The sequence below is a fragment of the Bos mutus genome, chromosome 8 (genome assembly GCF_027580195.1).
Source record: "Bos mutus isolate GX-2022 chromosome 8, NWIPB_WYAK_1.1, whole genome shotgun sequence".
NCBI lineage: Eukaryota > Metazoa > Chordata > Mammalia > Artiodactyla > Bovidae > Bos > Bos mutus.
In genome coordinates, this window is record NC_091624.1 from 21,733,802 (window position 1) to 21,758,004 (window position 24,203).

At 40.8% G+C, this 24,203-nt stretch overlaps 1 protein-coding gene across 4 annotated transcripts in view; it reads right to left on the reverse strand.

The window, feature by feature from the left end:
• Positions 1-11,887: 11,887 nt before the first annotated feature.
• PLPPR1 (phospholipid phosphatase related 1) overlaps positions 11,888-24,203 on the reverse strand; it is a 592,616-nt gene continuing 580,300 nt past the window's right edge. Inside the window, exons 8-10 of one of the 4 annotated variants that reach the window (XM_070375192.1) lie at positions 22,100-22,276; positions 18,967-19,098; positions 11,888-13,013 (exon numbers count right to left, since the gene is read on the reverse strand). In XM_070375192.1, the coding sequence (XP_070231293.1) occupies positions 12,981-13,013; positions 18,967-19,098; positions 22,100-22,276 (342 nt within the window). In that variant the 3' untranslated portion in view covers positions 11,888-12,980. The remainder of the gene's footprint in view (positions 13,014-18,966; positions 19,099-22,099; positions 22,277-24,203) is intronic. The other 3 variants (XM_070375191.1, XM_005904074.2, XM_070375193.1) reach the window with 3 other exon arrangements.

A 24,203-nucleotide genomic window follows, 5' to 3' on the forward strand; every position in this document is an offset into this window, starting at 1 on the left:
TTGTAACTTTTTATAAATTGAATCTTAGTTGATATGCAGCAGGGTACGTTGCTCCTGCAAAATTTTGATGCCCTTGAACATTGAATAACCTTTTGTATCCCGGTTGGGGAGTCCTTGGATCCGGGTATTGCCAATCTAGATGAATTTCCTGGAACTTTAAAGTCCCTTGTGAAGTCATTTTCTGTTTAAACTATTTTGAGTTGAATTTGACATTTGATTTGAAAAGTTCTGATACCACCATCAGGTGTAGAGCTTGCTATGGATTTCCAGTAGATACCTTAACTCTATTTTTTTTTTTTTTTTGGAATAGTGATGTTTCTTTTTCTTCCTAAAATATATTTTGTTTAAGAATTTTAAACAGGAGTGGGATTAAATGCTCATGTGCTTCTGGAGTATTTAGTGCCTAAATGAGTTATATTTAAAGTGATTACAGAAGTGCCTGGCACATAGTGATTTCAGTATCAGAGTTAGCTATTATCCTTTCCATAATGCTTTGCTCTTTCACTCTGTCAATGTGGTGAATTGTATTCATTGATACACTAATTTTTCTAATTCATCTAATTCTACTAGATCAGTTTCTCATCTTGACTAGTTTGGGTTTTAAAATTAAAAAAAATTTGGAGCTAACCTAGTCATTTATATTTTCTAAGAATTTCATCTCTATTTTCTGGAACACATTTCTCTCTCTCTCTCTCTTTTTAACATATCAACTGTCATTTTGTTTGCATGCTTTTGCCTTTTACTTTGAATCCGACTTGCTAAATACTTGTCTATTTTATTGATTTTTTTCCCCTAGAACAGCTTTTGGGTTGCTTATGGGTCAAATCTAATTTTTCCTGATTCCTCAATTTCTGCTTCTTTGAAATAAGTTTATTCTTTCTGCCGTATTTGCTTTTCTGGCTTTTTGATATACTGTGTTCTCATTTTGTTAATGTCTAAGTAGTTTGTGATTTACTCCCTGCCCCTCCCTTAAACCCAAGAATGCTTTTACCAAAGTACCAAGTATCATCCTGTAGTTAACTTGTTCTTTAAAAGGGAATCTCACTTTGTATTGGAGGAGTCAGATTGTCACCCTCTGAACCCACTGATCAAGCTTAGTGTTTCTAAAAATGGTCAACTTGAAATAACATGTTTCATGATGAGATGTAATGTGGAGTGCTCAGCACTTCTTAGAACTCTTCTAACAACACTAGTAAGCTTGAAGTTTTAATGTCAAGCTTTAAATCCAGTCCGGTCAAACTTCTTACTAATGTGGTAGCTAGCGAAAGAGATAAATGGTACTTACTATAAGGAGACAACCATAGACTATCATTCTATGATCTGGTCTAGTCACAATTTAATTACCAACTGACCTGGTCTCTTTTCATAAAAATTGCATGGAAAATTTTGGAATTTTTCACTTTGTAGGATTTTGTTTTTTTGCATTGGAGCGAGCTGGGGAATTATTCAAAATTAAAAGGGATTTGAGAGGCATATCAACCAAATACTGTGTGTGGGCCTGGTTTGAACAAAATAACTGTAAAAAGATTTTTGAGGGGTAACTAGGGAAATATGAATATGACTGGATAGTAAACAATACTATGAAATTATCTTGTTAGGTGTCAGAATGGTATTGGGATTATGTAAAAGGTAACTTTTTAGAGATGGATACTGACATATTTAGAAGTGAAGAATCACAATATCTGGGAATCATTTTAAAATACTACAGGTATATGGAAAATGTGAGAAACTATTGTATCTAGATGATGCATATACTGAGGTTTGTTTTCTCTACTTTTATGTGTGCTTTCAAATTTTTAATAATAAAAGTTAAAAAATAAGGTACAATTGGTATGTTTATTTTTCTGCCCAACAGACAAGAACTTTAGCATGCAATACATCTTTTCTCCATGATATACCTTATTAATTTCAGAATAATTTTTTTGCAATCAGTGATAATTATTTTAAATTAATTTTCATTGGAGTATAGTTGCTTTACAATGCTGTATTTAGTTTCTGCTGTACAGCAAAATGAATCAGTTATATGTATATACAAATATATATCCCATCTCTTTTAGATTTCCTTCCCATTTAGGTCACCATAGAGCACTGAGTAGAGTTCCCTCTGCTATACAGTTGGTTCTCATTAGTTACCTATTGATATTTTATACATAGTAGTGTATGCAGGTCAATCCCAATCTCCTAATTCATCCCCCTCCTCCTTCCCCGCTTGGTAGACATGAGTTTGTTCTTTATATCTGTGACTTTCTGCTTTGCAAATAAATTCATCTGTACCATTTTTATAGACTCCACATGTATATGATATTATACAATATTTGTTTTTCTCTTTAGTCTTTTTGGCATCCATTGTTGCCAATGAGAAATCTGATTCTTGCTACTTTGTGGGATTCTTTTCTTCTTTTTCTGAGAACTTCTTACAATTTTCTCTTTGTTCTTAGCGTTCTGAAATTCCATCAGGATATGACTAGGAATGGGTTTATTATTATTATTTTAATTTATTTTGCTTGGTACCCCATGGGCTGAACCCATATCACATGTTCATGCCTAAAGTGATCACAGGTGAGGGAGATGAGACCATCATACTAACTTAGACAATCAAGACTAACCCAGAGGTACAGAGATGGGTCAGCATCCATTGGAAAACCATGTCCATTTAGTGGACTGTGAACAAAAATAAGATCCATTATTAGGAAGGGCTATTCAGTTGCCAATCAGCACAGTTTGCCCCTCCTGCTTTTACTACCTCCCCTAATTATTTCAACAACAAATGAAAATTTGGTTGGGGGAGATGTGCTCTTCTGGTTTCTGATGCATTTCAAGTATTTTCTGTAACTTATGGGCAAAGATTACCCCTCAATTAACTTGTCCAGACATTTTGATTCTCTAAGCTTTGCCTTCTTTCTTTGTGTCCTTTGGCTGACTGCAGAAGTATTTCTAGTTTAAACATTTGTAGAATACTTCTCATCTGTATATATGAATCCTAGTAACTTTCACCCTATCATATTCCCTTTCTAGGGTGGTTAGACAGTCTATCCCAAAGACAAAGGTTTATGTGCCCTAGAACACAAATAATTTATAATGCTGGAAACTGGCAGCCTCTTAGTCTCTGGATTTTCTTTATCTCTAAGGCTTCCCATTTCACTGTTTCTTTGTTGTGTTTTAACCTTGACTAGGTATTTTCCTCTCAGCCTTTGTATGTGGTTTTCACAGATTTCTATTGCTTCTGGTAGAAATTTTAATCAGTTTAAAAATCTCTGCTGTTTACACTCTTGTTGCATAACCTTTCTCCTTTTTAATTGTACCCACATATGTCCCAGTGCTTCTGTGATTCTGGACTCACTCCATCCCCCACAGGTGAGTGGTGATTGGCGTAGACCAATCATGGTGTTCTTTTTTTCCTCATCCAGTGATTCGTGTAGGCACAGAATGTGGCATAATTCTGGCCAATGAGATGTCAGAGACATCTGAAGAGAATGGAGATTGCCTGAAAGAGACATTTTTGGAATTTGGAGGGAAGTTTTCCATTTGGATGTTGTATCTTAAGGTGGATGATATCCTGAGACCATGAGGGGAGCTGGTCTGAGGACAAAGCCAACACCCAAGGTCTGAGCCAAATGAGTTGCAGAAAAATACTGGAGCTCTAATTATGTTGTTGCCATACTTGTTTAATCTTTGTATTTCTTGTTAATAGACTCAATACACTGTCTTATTTGTTTAAGCCACTTACTTTGGGCTTTTCTGTTCTTTGCTACTAAAGACGATCATGGTCATAAACATTTCTCCCTCTTGGCAGCCCACCCTCTTTTGGATCTGGCCTGAGGCATTGTAGAAGAACAAATGGCACAATCTAATTTTTAAATGAAAATATTGCAAAATGAATTAAAAATTAATGACCATCTTGAAATTTATGACATTTATCAGACTTTTAAAGTTTCATAAGATTATATAATATGGATAATCTGAGAGGCATGTATTGTGTTTTATTCTTTTTTAAAGTTTTTTTTTTTTTTGATGTGGACTAGTTTTAAAGTCTCTATTGAATTTGTTACAATATTTTGATATTTGGCAAAACTAATACAATTATGTAAAGTTTAAAAATAAAATACAATTAAAAGTGAAAAAAAAAATTGCTTCTGCTTTATGTTCTGGTTTTTTGGCCTCAAGGCATGTGGGATCTTAGCTGCCCAACCAGGGATAGAACTCACACCTCCTGCATTGGAAGGTGAAGTCTTAACCACTGGACTGCCAGGGAAGTCCCAAGGACCATGTACTGTTGCTGGAGGAGATTGTATTATATTTTCCTTGTGATGATGCAATAGTGGGGAGAAGTGAAACCTCTGATGGTGAGTAGAGTCACCTCCATCTTCCCAGTTGGAAGGGAGCTGAAAATAAGCCATGTATATAGAAAAAATTCAGACCAAAATGCTTATTGAGTTTTTACTGTATACCAGAAACTTTGCTACCAGGTTTTTTGAGTTCTCTAATTGAATCTTCAGAGCAGCTTTAACAGTAGACATCCCAAGAGGCTGTGAGATGGATTAGCGTTGTCATTCAGCTGATCCAATGACATTTAGCAATCTCAGTCCTGTGATTACAGGAGAGAAGGATCTTTTTCAGAGCACACATAGAAGCTTTCAGATCATCTATAGGGCACACAAGTTGGGAATATAAATTCCTGAGTTCATTTTCTTTCCCCACTTTGTCCAGTAACACTAGGAGCAACAAGCCAATCTTATATTTATCAGTTTGCCAAAAATGTTCTAAAGTATCATATACAGCTTTACCCAGCCCTTTCATTCTTATAAGAGGTTGATGAGAAGTATCCAGGGGTGCCTTTTTTTTTCCTGTCTTCATTGTCAAGTCATGCCATAGACTATCAGTGTTCTCCTTACTACTCAAAATAGAATAATTAGCATATTTAAATCTAATCAGATTAAAGAGCCAGTTCCAGAAACGCCAGAGCCAATTCAAAAAAACTCAATCTTAAAACTCTTTTTTTTTTTTTTAGAAACACTCTTTGTATGAAAATCTCAGTCAGAGTTCTCAAGAGAAATAGAACCAACATGATAAATACAGAATTTTTTTTAAGGCATTGGCTTTTGTGGTAACAGAAGCTGAGAAGTCTCCAAATCCACAACCTGCAAACTGAAGACCCAGAAGAGCTGATGGTGTAATTGTAGTCCAAGTCTGAAGGCCTGAGAACCATGAGAGTTAATAGTGTGAATTCCAGTCTGAAAGCTGGCAGCCTCGATATCCAAGGAAAGCTGATGTTTCAGTATGAGATTGAAGTTGAGAAAAGACAGATGTCTTTGCTTAAACAGGCAGGAGGAGTTCCCTCTTTTTAAAGGAACGTCAGCCTAGTATTCTATTCAGTTTTCCACTGATTGAATGAAGGCCATCTATGTTAGGGAGGGCAATCCATGTTTTTACTCAGTCTGTTGAATCTCATGTAATCTCATCCAAAAACACCCTCACAGATATACCCACAATAATGTTTGACCAAATATCTGGGGCTCCAGTGGCTTAGTCAAGCTGACACATAAAATTAACCATCACAGAATAGATAGTCACTAAATTATTTCCATTTTACAGATGAGTAAAAACCAAGCCTTGGGGAGCTTAGGTTACCTAAGCTTACACAAATATAGATGGATTTATAATAGGATTGAATTTACAGTCTTCCAGAACTCATGTAACTATCATTTTACCTGCCTGACAGCAGTATCTACCCAGGTTGCAGTATCTAGGGATGAAATAATTGAATCTTCTCTTATCAGTTATATCAGTATTATGGCTTCCACTATAATTGAGGTTGGATGTGGTAAGGGTATTTATAATTTTTTAGTTTGGTTAGTTCAACACATAATATTAAAAGATAGACTAGTCCAATGACAGAGGACCTTACAATACTTTAATTGATAATACCACATATACAGAAAGAAAAATTCAGACAAGCATTGCTCTGAATGAAAAAAAAAATGGGTTAGAGAAGAAAATCCACCAGTAAAGGAAATATACTTGAGTTCACAATAGGGAAGTCATCTTATCCATGGGACAGGGACGGTGCAGCAGGCTTTTCCCATGGCTTATTCAGTTATGAAAGTGAAAGTGATAATTGCTTAGTCGTGTCTGACTCTTTGCAACCCCATGGACAGCAGCCCACCAGGCTCCTCTGTCTGTGGAATTCTCTAGGCAAGAATGCTAGAGTGGGTTGCCATTCCTTTCTCCAGGGGATTGTCCTGACCCAGGGATTGAACCTGGGTCTCCTGCATTGCAGGTAGATTCTTTACCATCTGAGTCACCAGAGAATACACTATTCACCTTTAAAAAGAAACTCATGCTAATCAAGCAACATTTTAACTAATAAAATGGTTTTCTAGACACCTTGATTACAAGATGAAGTATGGGTTGCTGTTGAGTTGCTAAGTCATGTCTGACTCTTTTGCACCCCCATGGATTGTAGCCCACCAGAACACCTTTGTCCATGGAATTCTCCAGGCAAGAATACTTCAGTGGGTTGCCATTTCCTACTCCAGGGAATCTTCCCAACCCAGAGATCAAATTGGCATCTCCTGTGGCTCTTGCATTGGCAGGCGGGTTCTTTACCACTGAGCCAACCACTGGGAAACCTGGGATGTCAAATTTTGGACACAAATTAGTGATGATGCCACCATCAATTAAGAAGTGTTTCTTGAGTTTACACATGGTGTGTTAAAGACAATATTTGAAAATGTTTTTATATGCTCTAGTCCTCACATTTCCTTGCTCTTTTTTTCCTGGTTTTATCTGAAACCAAATACAGTGATTAGTCAAACCCATTTCACTTGCCTTCACTAATCAAGGTTGTTTTAAGACTTGTATGTCTTATGACTACATGTCCTCTAAGAGGCATGAAGCATAAACAAGATGTTTGCCTGAGTTATTTTCCAGGATGTTGGACTCAGCTCTGTCTAGTTCAGGCTGAGCTGGTTAGGACAGGGTAGCACCACCGACCCTCTGGCTGGGCACCTGCTGGTGTCCACTGGGGACCTTTTGAACATGGAGAGGCTTGTAGATTAGCTACATCTGTGCAGGACCACGAGAATCGCATCTTCTCGCAATCACCTTTCCCCCACGCCCCCTCTCGCCTCAGCCAGCCCTCCTCTGCCTCTTCATTGGTCATCCCCTGGATACTCCACCCGCTTGTCTTCTGGGACGTGTATTTGAGGCTTGTTCTCCCGTTTCCTCGCCTTGCAAGTAAACTGTCTTCTCTGCGAGCCTCGGTAACTCAGCGTTTTGGCTGGCTCTGCCTCCCGAAAAATGAACCTGGCTCAGTAACAAATTTGGTGGGTCAACCAGGAGGTAAGTCCAAACAGGATTTTGCCCGTTGGTTTTTTTGGTCCCTCCCGGGTGCTGAGAGGCTGAGAGCCTGAGAGCCTGTGCACTGAGTCCAAGCGGTAGCCGGTGCGTTTGTTACAGGAACGCTCCCTGCGGCTGACCCAGCGAGGGGCCGCCAAGCTTCCGCATCTTGCAGTGAAACAAGGGTTTGGGGGAGATTTAGGGTTTGGAAGATGCCTTTTGGGTAACCTTGTTAAAGAAATACACCTGCCTACGTTCTTTGTGGAATCTTGACCCACGGGTCGTGGGTTGGAGGCCCACCTGGAGGGATGTGGGCAAGCAATATGAAAGGTTGCCAGTACCTGGGTTAAAGGCTTGAGACTTCGTTTTTTGATCTTGTAAGATGGGGCAATATCTTTCAAGCCAGCGATCCCCAACCTTTTTGGCACTGGGGACCAGTTTTGTAGAAGACAATTTTTCCTGGGTGGGGTAGAGAGGGGGGATGGTTTCGGTTTCTCCCACCGCTCACCTCCTGCTGTGCGGCCTGGTTCCTATCTGGCCACAGATCAGTACCAGTGGCTCGGGGGTCGGGGTCCCCTCTTTTAAGGCAAGTCCCCACTGCGGGTGCAAATGCTGAAACTGGGCAGCCAGGGGGGTTGATCCTAATCCATTCTCCTTTTTCAACTTCAGATTTATTTAATTGGAATAAATAATGGGAATACGTAGTGTTCCCTTAATATGTCAACATACAGAGATGACCCAAGGAGAATGGAAAAAAAATTTTTTTTCATCAATTTTTTGCATCCCACAGCCCAACCTGAGCTGATGTTCAAGGTTTATTACCCATACTCACTTCAGGAGAGCGTAGAAGGTGCTGGATAAAGCCAGGGAAGCGGCAGGTGGGCTTCATTAAGAACCTCTGGCAGCCCAATACAGGCTGCTGCAAGTGCAGCAGAACCCACAGTGGGTCCTGTTTGGGAAGTGGTGCTGCAGACAGGCCGAAACCTGGCCCAAATGGGGCCAAAACAAAGATCCTTAATAAAGCACAGGAAGGAAACAAACTGAGTGAAGATCCTTCGGAATTTCTAGAAAGAATCTTTAAAGCCTATAGGCGCATACATAGTCTCTGAGGCCCTAGAGAATTTAAAGATGGTTAACATGACTTTTATCAGTGCCTCTAACATAGAAAGGAAAGTACAAAAGGTGGAAGGGAGTTTGGGTATGCCTATGTCTCACCTTGTTGAGACTGCCTTCGAAATTTCTAATGGCAGGGACCAGGTTTAGGAAGAAGGAACAACAAAGAATGAGACAACAGGCCACTCCACTGGAGGCTGCCTTAGCACATTTGGTCCACAGAGCTGGACCAAATCAAGGACCCCCACAAGGGGCTTGGCAAAAGGTAGGGGGCCCCAGGGCCTAAACTTCTCCTCGAATGGATAACCGATACTTGGCACCTCTCTGGCTTACTTTCAGTTCTTCGCACGGATACAGCTCATTCTTGCCCCAGGACGTTGGTACATACTGTTCCCTTAGCCTCATGTGCTTTTTGCTACTTTTCTGTATAGTCATCTCCTCATTTTAATGTATATGTCGCTTCAAAGACTCCAGTACTCTTGCCTGGAAAATCCCATGGATGGAGGAGCCTGGTGGGCTGCAGTCCATGGGGTCGCTAAGAGTTGGACATGACTGAGTGACTTCACTTTCACTTTCATGCATTGGAGAAGGAAATGGCAACCCACTCCAGTGTTCTTGCCTGGAGAATCCCAGGGATGGGGGAGCCTGTTGGGCTGCCGTCTCTGGGGTCGCACAGAGTCGGACATGACTGAAGCGACTTAGAAGCACTTCAAAGAAGACATAACACTTGCCTTACCTAAACCAGGTCTCCCTTCAAAACACTGAGTATTCTGTGGTGGTTCTCCTTTTCTTCCATTTGACCCTAAATTCCATAGGGGTGAGTAGTAGGTCAATTTTATTGTATATTCCCAGTTCTTGGCATGATTCTTAACACATAACAGATGTTCATTAAATTCCTAGTGAATGATCGTATCACTCAATCTTGGGACATCTGGATCAAGAACTAGGATGGAAGCAAGAGATTAGCTGTTCATTACAAGATTCCCATGGTAGTAGAGGGAATGATTGTGAATGACAGGCTAGTTCTAGTACACATCTTGACTTCAGCAAGGCAAGAACAGTGTAACAGCCTTAATGTAACCTCCTTAAAACTAACTAGGGCAATCTGGTATTCGTGTCTGCCTCCAAGATACTTAACACCTTCAAAGTTCTGGTCATTGCATATAATATAAAAATCAAGGGAATTTTTTAGAAACAAAAATGCTATTCCTGGCACTCTTCTGCTCTTTTAATCATACTAGTGCTATCTACTCCTCCTCCTGTGTATGGGATTATGCCTACTTACATTCTAATTAACTGGAGCTACATATAGCCTTTCTGTCCATCACAGCCTAATTAGAGAGATCTCTAGAATTTACCAAGAGAGTCACCTACATGGTCATAGCTGCTGAGTGCAGTTTCCTCACACTTAATTCTGTATCTAAATATACTTATGTTTCATCTACATTCAGGCTCCATGCAAATTCTCTTTATTTCCAAACTAGGCATAATTTCTTTCAGGCAAATTAAACTGGAACCCTGGCATCCATCTATTTGCAAAGTTTTCTCTGTCAGATCCTATTCTGGGTACAGAATCAAAGAACTGAAAATGTCATAAATAAACCCTCAGGGGCTAATAGTCTCATGAGGTTGCTTATGTCCATACATTTTATCAGCTTTTCTTTAGTTTCTTTTCACTTCCCTCTCACAGTGAATCAGACTTCTCAGACTCCTCTGGGCTTCTTTAAAAAGAAGAAAAGCTCATTGCAGACTTCATCCTAAGGTGATAGTGACCACTCCTCCTGCTTAGAGGGCTTTATCCTGGGTACATGGCCCATATGGAGGGGTCTCTAGCCTCAAGAAATGAGTCTCAAATGGCAGGCTTGAAAGGTCCATGAAGTGACTTGGCCTGTGAAGTGACTTGGGCCTAAATCAGGGGTAACACTGAGGTTGCCTTGTCATATGGAAGGAATCAGACTGACCCAATGATCCCAGGGATGTGAGCCCAGAGATGGTCCTTGGTTCTAGGTGCCCCAATGTGTGTTCTGTGGAACATCACTGTGTCCTGTATCAATAACTAACAAAGGCCAGGAAATTGGAGTCTGTGGCTGGAGACCTCAGAACACTTCTAATAGGTCCTTCCAGATTGAAACCAAAGTGAAGAATGTAAGGGTAACCCTCGCTTGGTCAACTTATGTTCTTGGAAATACCATTTGATAGATATTTAGATGGTCTCTCATTGTGATAAGAAATGGGCAATGGAGAATCAGGAGTGTGCCAGTATTTTTCAGAATGTCTTATGAACAATGGAACTGAACTGTCATTGCTATTATTAAAAGAACTGTAAAATATATTTAGAAGATGAATCACTCTGAAGTTGGGCAACATTATACTTGCGTAGCTTATACCAGAATGGAAGGCTCAGAGCTTGCAAATCATTCCGTCTCGTAAGTAGAATGCGTCTTTCTCATGATGTGCTTTTGTCACCTACACAACCCTGAACCACATAAGTAGGTGATGATGTCGAAAAACCTCTGAAAAGATGTGGACTTGGTTTAGAGACATTTTAACATAGTGGAAAGAGTGGAATTTGGAGTCAGGCAAACCTGGATTCCAACGGTACTGCTGATGTATACAGCACGACCTTGGAGGTGTTGCAGCTTCTTAGGGTTCACTGTTTATATGTGTATAGTTATTTATTTTTAATTGGAGGATAATTGCTCTACAATATTGTATTGGTTTCTGCCATACATCAGCATGAATCAGCCATAGGTTTAATTATGTCCCCTCCCTCGTGAACCTCCCTCCCACCCCATCGCACCCCTCTAGGTTGTCACAGAACACCAGTTTTTGTGTCATACAGCAAATTCCCACTGGCCCTCTGTTTTACATAGGGTAATATTTGTGTTTCCATGCTACTTTCTCAATTTGACCCATCCTCTCTCTCCCACTGTGTCCAAAAGTCTGTTCTGTATGTCTGGGTTCACTTTTGAACAACCAGATTATAGTTGTGGCTTAGCATAGGGGATGAGAAGGGCTTTTAGCACTTCCCTTTCTTGCCCACTTCCCCAACTTTTAGTCTGATGTCACTCAAAAGATGTGTGTGAGTGTTTATACATGTAAGTGCAAATAAGTTTAGGCCAGAATGAGATGGGGGATGAGTTTTAGCAGAGTCAAAATGACTGAATTTTTACTGATGCCTTAGAAGTATCTATGGGCAAACTGAAGACAAAGGTAGCTTGCTAGAAAACCAGAATGTGCTTCTGAGTGTCTTAAACTCACAAATTCTTTGGCCTAAACACACATACTCCTTCATGAAAGGACATATCAGTCATGCCTCTGTTATGGCTGATCCCAATAGGCAGGGAACTGAAGAGGATAAACACTTACTGAGGTCACATCATTGTGAGTCTTCAAATACTCGGGGGATGAAGCATCAAACAAAGGACATGAGCCAAAATTCATTTTGTGAATAACGTTTTTCTTTAGAAAAAAAATATGTACCAAAAAAAGCTAAGAAGAAGCAACATGGAAGTGTTGAGAAAACATTCTGATAGATACAGACAAGGGAGCGCCTGCTCTCAGGGAAGTTACACGTTAGTTATTACCATGCTAGAAAAATGAGATGCACTTAAAATTCTAGAACAATTAAAAGCCCCAAAGTCAAGCTGTTGCTTTGGGGCTCTAGGTTGTAGATGCTCTGATACCCTCTCTGTAAAATAATACTGTGCAAACTGTAAAATATTCATTTTCATATAAAGTCCATACAATATGATATACAAAACTGAGTTGACAGGGGATGCTGGTACTGGCTGGTCATTTGAGAAAGAAGGCTGCAGTGTTACCTGCCAGCCCAAGGGCATGATTACAGAAAGATCTTGAATTTCTTAACCAGGAGAGGCCATTATCTAAGGATCATACCAACATCCTCAAAACCAGAATTTCCTGCCATTGCTTGTGTAACTTAGGTGATTTTTTCTTATTAATATGTTACTTTAACTTGGGATGCAATCACATGTTAAGTCAGAATATAAAGTTCTTTTTCAAAGTAATACTTCTTTCTACACAACTGATTTTGAGATTTACCATTAACCAACATTGTTTTCCCTGCAACTCAAAAGTTAAGTTTTTTTTAAAATTCAAAAATTCCAGAGGAGGCAGCAACTGTGATAATAAAAGATTAAAGTGAATTATTATATTTCATTTCAGTGTCTATAAAACTGATAAAAGAAGGTTTGTGTACAAATATCACAAAACAACATCAATCATTGAATAAATGTGGTTCTTCAATGCACACCTGAACAAGAAGAAAACTTTGTTTAAAATTCTGGCATAAATATATTAAAGCTGACCAAAAAAAAAAAAAAAAAAAAAAATCAGGGCAAGCTACATCACTTCCTCATACAAAAAATGTACAAAACATTAGCCTCTAACTAGATAAACATAATACTTGTCTTCACAGTTTGATATCAAGTAACTGTGTCTTGAAGTATTGAATTGGAGGGTGATAAAAAAAAAAAAAAAAAACAGCTTGTGACACGTCAGCCGTTTCAGGTAACTTCGGTCATGGAGGCAGAGTGATTCTGCAAACATAAGCAGATACAATCTTAGTTGACTCATGCACACACTCTCACTTCCCTCAATATCCCCTTGATTCCTGTCTCAAGTTCACAGTCTGTTCCTGCTCCCTGACATGCGTCTCCAAGGCCCCTCAACTTGTTACCTCTTCTATTAAACCTTCCCTGATTTTTTTTCAACCAAAATAAACTCATCTGTCTTGTATGATAGGTAACTGTATTCTATGAATCATTTGAAGATCTCAAAGTAATTTTAGCTGCATCCCACATTTTTTTTTAAGTGTTGTTATAATTTTGAACGCTTCTAATCTTTGAAAAATTTCCATATGAGGTATTCTGAGCCATGGATTTTCAGAGCAGTGAGTTTAATGTTTTCAAGTGCATAGCGGTTTTGGTTTAAGGTATCTGCATTTCTGGAGAATGTCATCTGTGTGATCTACTGAATAGATTTTTTTTTTACACAAATTTTTTTAAATTATGAAAATATAACACTGAATGCTTTTAAAGTTTCTTGATTTGCTTTATAGTCTTACATGTAGTTTGTTTTAAATGTTTGTGTTTGAGGATTATATATTGCCTTGCCTCGGCTAAGTTGCTTCAGTCGTGTCTGACTCTGTGTGACCCCATAGATAGCAGCCCACCAGGCTCCCCCATCCCTGGGATTCTCCAGGCAAGAACACTGGAGTGGTTTGCCATTTCCTTCTCCAATGCATGCAAGTGAAAAGTGAAAGTGAAGTCGCTCAGTCGTGTCCAACCCTCAGCGACCCATGGACTGCAGCCTACCAGGCTCCTCTGTCCCTGGGATTTTCCAAGCCAGAGTACTGGAGTGGGGTGCCATTGCCTTAACCTTATTAACTTTTTACTATATTTTGTTTGCTTATTACTGAAAAAAGCGTTAAAATCTATGATTGCAGTTTTATCCACTTTTCCTTGTAGTTCTGTTAATTTTTGTTTATGTGGTTTGTGCATAATAACCCTTATCTCTTGTTTTATATAACATATATAATCACACCTTTTTTCAGGCCCAAGGCTTTCTCTTTTGTTTGAACTTAAAATTCCCAGTTTATGGTATTGATAATACCTTAAGAAACGGTGGCTTTAGAGCTAATTGATTATTATGGGTTTCCAGATTCCTGTTTGTTTTTAGGACACTAGAGAGTCATATTCTTGAGAGGGCAAATGTGAATTTTAGAAACTGAGTATTCCATATTTCTCAAGGTACTTTTATCTACCATATTTGTGAAAAGTGAGGTTTTTGCATTTCTTGCTATAATGTGAAAAACTTATCCTTTTGCTTTTATAGTATGCTTCCTTAAAAAAAAAAAAAAACTTCCATCAATAGTTTGGTCATTTTTATGTTTTTAAGATTTCATTTAAGAGTGAATGGTATAGATAAAGTAGTTCAACAGCCTAAGATAACTAACTTGGTGACTTTGTACAGATTTCTTTAACTCAACAAGTCTTTTTTTCCCCTCCTATTTATGATATGAAGTCTATAAGCATTAGAATTCCTGTGGGATGATTTTCTTACATGGCTTTTCACCCCAGAATGGCTGAATCAGAATCCCCTGGAATAAGGTCATAGGCATGTGGGTCCTGGGATAGAGTGGATCCTTTTGTTGTTACTGTTGTTAAAGAAAAATATATCTCCTCTCCCCACTGTACACATCAGGAGACACAAGAGACTTCATACGACACAGTGAGTTAACACATCGGCTCCACTCTCATTTCTTTGTTAATATAAACCGTGTTCAACAAGAACACATTTGCTCAACTCTAAGCTTGATCGTGCAGGTGAAAATGGGTATGAGGCTGCAGGGCGAGGAAAGCTCGGAGCAGGTCTCCAGGATACAACTCTGTGTGGTCACAAAATAAGACTTTGGAAGGTTGACCATCTTTGTTTCATTTGGATTCTACAGTTTTTTACTTTCTGGTTTCTCTTTAGTCCTGGGGAAAGATTTTAGAGAACGTACTGTCTCAGTCACAGAAAGCCAAGTATTTAAATTTGAGCTGATCATTTAGAGGGGAAGAGAGAAGCAGCCTGGGGCAGCCTGCAGCCCTGGGGCTTCATGTGGCAAAGGACAAAGTATGTCTCAGGGACGAAAGGGAGGATGGGGGGTTCCCTCTCCAGCGAGACAGTTTTCTCCTTGAGATGCTCTGAACGGCGAGATGGAATTCTCATGTGAGAATGTGTGCTCTAAAGAGAGGTTCATATCTTCTCTCAGATCCCCATAGTCCTCCTCCTGGGAAGACAGCTCTATCCCCAAAATTACAAAGGAGCAGCAGTTTCTAGTAGAAGCCATGGCTGCTGCTATTGCACAGGAAGCTTTCGCCCACAGGGGAGAACACAGGGCATATTTGTTTTGGAAGAGCGATGCTCAGTGTAAACTCTGCCAGTGCGGTGCAGCTCAGCCCCCACACTCTGGCCGCTACAGCGTGTTTCCATATTCAGTGCTGAGAGCTGTAGATTTCAAAATGGAATTTTCCTTAAACCTCAGGCTGTGTGGTGTAGAGAGCAAGCAGGGCCTTTAGAATTAGATGGGCCTGTGTCTTAATCTTTGCTGAGTGACCTTCAGCGTATTACTTAAACTCTTTGTGCTTTACTTCGTCTATAAAATAGAAGAATAAGGCCAACCGCAGGATTATCGTAAAGATTGAATGTGATAGCTTGCACCATATGCTCATTTCCTTTTCTTGACCCACAAATAAAGGGTATGTCCTTCTAACCACCCATGTGGAAAGCAGATGCTTGGATATTGCACAAATGGCATGGAAGGCATAGCTTAAGAGGCAGTACTACTTCCCTTCCAGCTTCCTGTAGATTCATTGTGACCAGCCTGCAGAAGTTCTGTTCATCATTACTCATAAACTACTTACCATGGAGGTTCAGATATAGACTGTAGTCCAATTTTGGGTTCTTGGTTTTGACTAAAGGGCCTAGTTCATATTTTGACTCTGGCTTGCATCTGTCTATTCATCTGACATTTATTTCATGCCTAGTGAATGCCAGGAAATACGGAGAGTAAGAAGGACATGGTTCATAGGATTTGTATCTTTAATCTCTCAGTTCCTGGGGGAGGCAGATATGAGGGCAGTCCTGACATGAACTGTGAGCAGCAAATGCACGTCGGGCCCTGAGGCTCTTTCGGCTGAAGCCTGGTATTCACAAAAGGCCTCAAACTGTGTGCAGACAAGGTGATACACATGGAAATAGACACATGGACAGATTTCAAAAGTTCAGTTACTGCCTGTAGTGAATAATGATACATATATTTAAAGAATTTTAAAAATCTGTATTGTGGATTGGTCGGTTGTGTGGTCATGCCCTACTTTTTGCAACCCCATAGACTGTAGCCCCCCAGGTTCCTCTGTGCATGGGATTCTCCAGGCAAGAATACTGGAGTGGGTTGCCATTTCCTTCTCCAGGGGCTCTTCCTGACCCAGGGATTCAACTCATGTCTCTTACTTCTTCTGCATTGGCAAGCAGACTCTTTACCACCATACCACCTGGAAGCCCCTTTACTGCTAATATCGGGGTTTGGAAACCCTTTTTGGCACTTCATTTTTCAATGCAAGCAGAATCCCCCAAAGCATGGCCTGGGTGTCTCTTGGCTTAGTCAACTACTACTGTCCTGAGGGAGGAGAGAGAAGTCTAGAGGAGGCTTCAGACAGAAGGTGCTTGAGCAGTGCTGAGGTGGAAAGAAGGTGCTCTTAGACCAGGACATTCAGGGCAAGGTCAATAGCATTTGCAAGAACAGACTACATGTTTGTGGAGCTCGGCAAACATTTCAGTTTGCTTTTTAAATTCACCTTTGTCACCTTTGTCACTAGTTGCTTCTTCTCAAAGATAGAGGGACCCACTCTGACTTCAGGATCTTCCCTGGTGGCTCAGACAGTAAAGTGTCTACCTACGATGCGGGTAGGCCCAGGTTCAATCCCTGTGTTGGGAAGGTCCCCTGGAGAAGGAAATGGCACCCCACTCCAGTACTCTTGCCTGGAAAATCCCGTGGGTGGAGGAGACTGGCAGGCTACAGTCCATGGGGTTGCAAAGAGGTGGATACGACTGAGCGACTTTACTTCACTACTCTGACTTCACTGGGTTTAAGAACATAGTTAAAAGGAAAACTAGGGTTTTTCATCACAAGGTTTCATTATTTAGCTAACTTGTCATTCAACCTGCATTAACTGGCTGTATATAAATAAACCAGTGATAAAATTTTAAACATGTTACTTCTAATTATATTTAGAATTTATAATTTTCACCTTAATATAGGTGAAGGGAAAACAAAACACTTGGCACTGGGTTTAATGGAGATTCCTAAATATTTTTTTTCCCAGGTGGAAATAGATTTTTTTCCTTGTTCATTAATAAAATTGGACTTCATTAAATGTGAAAAGAAATAGGATAGTTTCTCAGTTTTCTGATAGTTAATAATCTTTAGTGAAATATTTTATACTGTATTGATAGGAAGGATCTGATAAGTCCAATGGGAAGAGATTTGCTTTCCTCTTGTACTCAATAAAGATGATTTGGTAAGGAGATGCCAAATACAGTAAGACTTCAAGGTAAATAGACTATTACAGAAAATAAACATTTTAGCAAGACTCAGCTACATGAAAATAAAATCCCTGTTTTATTATTAGTTATCCCTGCTCTGTCTGCTCAAAGAACTATTCACCCCAACTCTCCCACTTGCTTGCTGTGTGTCTTGGGTGAGTAATTTAATATTGCTATCTTCATATTCCTCTCTTTCTCTGAAGTGGGAATTACACTACCAATTCAGTAAGTTTTTGTTCAAAAAAATATATTTGTAAAGCACTTAGCAATTGTCTCAGGCAAAAGTCAGGTGTTATACCATGCATCAGGGCTCATTTTGGCTGGCACATCTTTGTCTTTCCCTGCCTTACAATAGATTTTTTCTTCATTTGTGTTCACAGAACACTTTGTGCATCTGATTCAGCATGCCATATTATGATTATTCACTTATATACAGGACTTCCCAGGTGGCAGAGTGGTAAAGAATCTACCTGCCAGTGAAGGAGGTGCCAGTTCTATCCCAGGGTCGGGAAGATCCCTTGGGGTAGGAAATGGCAACCCACTTCAGTTTTCTTGCCTGGAGAATTCTATGGACAGAGCAGCTTGGTGGGCTACAGTCCATGGGGTCACAAAGAGTCGGGCACAACTGAGCATGCATGCATTTACATACACCTTTCCTGATCATCTCTAAGTTCCTTGAGCATAAAGACTGTGTGGCTAGTTGTCATCTTTATCTCTGGCATGAATGTAATGGTCCTAATGTAAACAAGGTCCTAGTGTAAACAGTAAGTACTGTTGCATCGAATTTTTGATGGTCATCAAAAGAGATCCAAAAGGATATTGAGTTACCTTTTTTAATGTGCTTCCAGTTTACATCTGTCACCGAATGTAACAAAGCATTTCTTTCCAAGTGTTGTCCTACATATTAAATCGAATTGGCCTACCACAAGAGTTGGCCTAAATTTCACAAATGTGTTATTACATTGAAGGTCAAGATATCCTGAAGCAGCTGGGGTTTAAGTTAGACATTACTAAGAACGTCCTGAGAATTCATGATGCCCACTCCCTGAAAGGAATTGAGGGAAGCTGTGAAGTTCTTGAGGGCCTTTATGTCAGATTTTTATTGAGTTTTTTTTTTTTTAGGGTCTTTATTGAATTGGTTAAATATTGTTTCTGTTTTATGTTTTGGTATTTTTGGCCACGAGGCATGTGGGATCTTAGTTCCCTGACTAGGGATTGAACCTTCACCTTCTGCATTGGAAGGTGAAGTCTTAAGCACTGAATTGCCAGGGAAGTCCCCAGATTTTTTACTGTTGGGTGGATTCAGTTGTGTTCTGTTTTCACTAGAGGAATGGTTAGTTGGCTTCCAGATAACAAGCCTGGAGCCTCCGGGCTTTGTTGGCTAAAACCACTTTACTGTACCTGTGCACTTAAGGTTTCCAGAGGGCTTTCTATTCTTGGGAAAGCCATGAGGGGTACTCCACGGGGGTCCTCGGGCTTGGGTTTGGAAGGCGATCCTTGTGTTCCTTTAAAGTTATGGACCACACACATTCCCTGCGGGATGAGGGGAAAAAAGATTAGGGTCAGACTGCAGCCATCAATGCCTGGCTATCTCTGTGGGTGGCAGGCCTGCCCCTTAGAATGTCACTGCACAGTGACTTTTGAGCCAATAAGTAGGGACCATGGAAAGACCTGGGGCACGGTCCAGGCTGTCTTCTGCTGAGCACATTTGGGGTGCTGAGGAAGCATCTGTTTGATCACCAGATGGCCAGGGATACTCAATCTACCCTCAATGAACTTGTTTCCTGACCTATAAAAATGGGAATAACACCTGCCTTGTAGATTTACATTTAAAAGACATGACACATGTAAACCATCTCATAGTAACAGCTAACATTTACTGAGGGCCACTTATGTATCTGGCATTGTCTGAAGGGTTTTACCTAATTTCATTTGACTGCTGCTAAGTCGCTTCAGTCGTGTCCAACTCTGTGCGACCCCATAGACGGCAGCCCACCAGGCTCCCCCATCCCTGGGATTCTCCAAGCAAGAACACTGGAGTGGGTTGCCATTTCCTTCTCCATTTGACTACTCAACATTCTTATAAGGGAGATACTATTATCCTCTCCACCTTAGATAAGAAGGCACAGAGAATGTAGATAACTTTCCCAAGGCTACATAAACTCCGTAGCCTCTAAATCAGTCCACTGTAAGATTTGGCTTCTTAAGTGCCAAGTGAGTAAAGTCGCTCAGTCGTGTCTGACTCTTTGTGACCCCATGGACTGTAGCCCACCAGGCTCCTCCATCTATGGAATTTTCTAGGCAAGAGTACTGGAGTGGGTTGCCATTTCCTTCTCCAGGGGATCTTCCCGACACAGGGATTGAACCCTGGTCTCCCGCATTGCACGTAGAGGCTTTACTGTCTCAGCCACCAGGGAAGCCCCTTAATGGGGCTTTCATTGACAAACTATTGATCCCTCTTTGAGTCATCTGTATTCTCTCCCCCATTTAAGAAGCACCCTTAGGGAAATACCCTCTGAGAGATCAGTATCTCAGGATCACTCGGCACCACTTATGCTGCTGCTTCACAGAGAATGTGCATTCAAGTCCCCCTGTCTTTCACTTTAGGAAGAAAGATTGGATCCCTGAAAAAGAACTTTGAATGCAAATGGAGCTTGCCAGTTAGTGTTCTGAGTAAATGTAAGCATTTTCTGAGCAGGTACAAGTGTTGGGGAACTCTGAGTTAGAAGTTGGGACAGGCACATGTGCCTCTCCTATGTTGGGGAGGACATATATGCAGAATCCCTGTATGGAAGGGATAGGACAAGGAGAAGTTAGGTCACAGGCCCGTGGAATCCATCTACATGTGATGTTAGTCTTAACGGGTGCCTTGGACCAGAAAGGGCAGAATGGGCAACAGGCTGTGATGACTTCTGTCTGCTAGGAGAGGCTTGCTGAATATTATTAGGAGACTGATTTCACCATGCACAGCATCTTTAGGCTTAGTGATTTACTGTGAACCCTTCTGGGTGTATTTTAAATCCTTGAAAAAAAAATATATATGTATACATGCACATATATATACACGCACATATATATTTATATAAATTTGTTTTTGGCTGTGCTTGGTCTCCATTGCTGCTCACGCTTTTCTCTAGTTGTGACGAGTGGGGGCTGCTCTTCAGTTGCGTTGTGCTGGCTTCTTACTGCGGTGGTTTCTCTTGGTGCAGAGCACAGGTTGTAGGTGCTTGGGTTTCCGTAGTTGCAGCTCCTGGGCTCTAGAGCACAGGCTCAATAGTTGTGGAGCATGGGCTTAGTTGCTCTGTGGTATGTGGGATCTTCCCAGATCAGGGCTCAAACCCATGTTTCCTGCATTGCCAGGCAGATTCTTTACCACTGAGCCACCAGGGAAGCCCAGTCCTTGACTATATTTTTTAAAAACTGTACCTCCATGGTATGTCCGTGCAATGGAATACTAGATAGCAAGAGAAAGGAATTACTGATACAACAAGGATGAATCACAAAATAATTACGCTGAATGAAGGAAGCTAGGAAAAAACACATGCATATTGTATAATTCCATTAACATTAAATCTTACAGTAACCTAATACAGAAGATCAGTGGTTGCTTAGGAATGAGGGGGGAGGGGAAGGGTGGGAGAGAAAGAAGTATCTGAAGGTCAAAACTGATCAAGTTATACAATTCGTGTACCATTTATTGTATGCTTAGCTTCCTTGGTGACTCAGATGGTTAAGAATCTGCCCGCAATGCAGGAGACCCAGATTCTATCCCTGGGTTGGGAAGATCCCCTGGAGAAAGAAATGGCAACCCACTCCAGTATTCTTGCCTGGAGAATTCCATGGACAGAGGAGCCTGGTGGACCACAGTCCATGGGATTGAAAAGAGTTGGACATGACTGAGTCACTAACACTTTCACTTTATCATACCTCAAATTATAAAAATGAACCAAAACCCTTCTTCAGGAAGTGTTATGTGGTTGTGAAGCCACTTATAGCGGAAATAAGATGCCCAGGAGGCATGTTCAGATAATAACAGAGGTCCCCTGGGTGCGATTAGCTGAGGGTTTTCCTATTTCTGAGTGGGACTTGCAAGTCTGGGCCAGAGTGGAGTTTCTTGAAATGCTGGAGAAGGAGCTGCCTGCTTCTGTCAGTACTTTGTTCTCTGTTCTTCCCCCAAGCGGCACTTAGCTTATGCTGCCAGTATGTCTCTGAGCAAGTATTTAAAGAATCATGGTTTGAATGTACACTAAATTTTTGCTAGTCTGCCCATCCCCAGCCCCAAGGACAGGGTTGGAAGAAGTGGAGCAAGCCATCCTTCCTGGAGTGATCATACTCCTGGCCCACAGAGGGACTATGCAGTCATATTTCTGAAAGAAAGGACACAGGGTACTTGGTGAGTAACTGCAGCTCACAAGGTTGAGGCCGGTGGAACCTGGACTGAGACCGTGGAGTCTGGGGAGCCTGACTTACCAGGATCTTGGGCAGCCTTTCAGAGAGCACCAGAGGGGGAAAAAAGTAGAGGAAGCTGACCTACCAGAAACAGGGCTACCGCAGTGCCCAGGATGAAGCCCGCAATCACGTCAGAGCAGTGGTTCCGATACTCGGAGACCCGGTTGAGGCCCGTCAGGAAGGCTGTGCAGAGGGTCCCGAGGCACAGCACTGGCTTGGCCAGTCGGCTGCTCTTCGTCTTGATTGTGCTTGTGATGTACATCTAGGTGAGGACAGAGACTGGGGAGTGACCAGCAGCCTCTGTACACGGTGTATATATACATGCACACGGACACACACCAACACACACAGACGGGCTGCACCAAAGCATGAACGATGAACGAATGCTCACTCATCTCAGTGCTTTATATTCTGGTGGGCATGGGAACAGAATCACAGTGCCATGAATGACTGCATGATAATCAGGTCCAGAGCATGCAGTTTTTATGCAACAAACTAAAGAATCACTTGGAGTGTTAATAAACCCATATAAGAATCTCAGATGCCAGAAAATCTTCTATGAGAATTAATTTTATGGAGAAGACCGGGTAGGGGAGTAGCAATACATTTCATTTTTTAGGTCCCCCATAATCCTAGCTAGTTCTTCACACTTTCAATGAGTATAAAAGTGTTGACTTCCAAACCAGTGTTTCCGTTGTGCTGGGAAATTGATTCTCACATTCGTTGGGATGGCTGTGATCAGTTCTACTCATTCATTTACTCCAGCATGTTTAAAAATTTTCTATGTGGGTGTATAAAAGGTTGGGAAGACCTGATGTTAGTAAATGATGATACAATTTATGACACATGAGACGTACTCTGTTCTTAAGACATTGTAAGGAGCTGCTTCTGCTGCTGCTAAGTCGCTTCAGTCGTGTCTGACTCTGTGCGACCCCATAGACGGCAGCCCACCAGGCTCCCCCATCCCTGGGGTTTTCCAGGCAAGAACACTGGAGTGGATTGCCATTTCCTTCTCCAATGCATGAAAGTGAAAAGTGAAAGTGAAGTCACTCAGTCGTGTCCGACCCTCAGCGACCCCATGGACTGCAAGCCTTCCAGGCTCCTCCGTCCATGGGATTTTCCAGGCAAGAGTATTGGAGGGGGGTGCCATTGCCTTCCCCGTGAGGAGCTGAGTAAGACTTAAATATTTTACAGGCTTGGTTATCAAATATGTCCCTCGTGGCTTAGAGTAAGCAAGGTATGCCTCTTGTCACACAAACTTTGGTAATGGTTATAAGAAACCACTAGAGGGCGCAATTGATCTATTGTCTCTGTGTTAGTCTCTGAGCAGCTCTGCAACCCCGTGGACTGTAGCCCACCAGGCTCCTCTATCCATGGGATTCTCCAGGCAAGAATGTTGGAGTGGGTTGCTATTCCCTTCTCCAGGGGACCTTCCTGACCCAGGGATCAAAACCAGATCTCCGGCATTGCAGACAGATTCTTTACCATCTGAGCCACCAGGGAAACCATAACAAGTGTGCTAAATGAGTTTGTGACTCAGAAAAATAGTATGCCAATACTCAAGTTGCAGTATAGTGTGCTTGTATGACCTGAGCACATATAAGTTCAAATAGATACATTTTAAAATATTTTAGTGGAAACGTAATTTCTTAGGATGACCCTTCAGCATTGGTGTGAATACAGGAAGATGGGATTTTCTTTATTATATGTAACACATACCCTACAAAACTGTGGTTAGATCAGAGTTATGTAAATTAGAGCATATCATCACACCATTCTGAGGCTAAGTAGGAAATGTTGTTTAGCACATTATTGACCAAAGATGTATTAATATGTCTTTTGGTATTGAATGTTATTGACCAGAGACATAGTTGTTAGGGCTTAAAATTGATAGAGTTCATTATACAACTTATAATTATTATAACTAATGATATTTATCATGTTATGATAATTATAATGGTCATTCACATTTTCCTCCATTCAATTTTTGTTCCAATGCTGTATATATTATAAATGCAAGTTTATTGCTGTAAAATTTTCAAAAATGATACATCTTGAAATTTTGAGTGAAGAATTTTATGCAGATACTTTATCTGATTGTCTAAGTGGCATATATAGTAATGTGTCAGAAGATGATAGTTCTTCAGAATATAGTTCTGATTCAGACTATGTGAATATTAAAGCAAAAA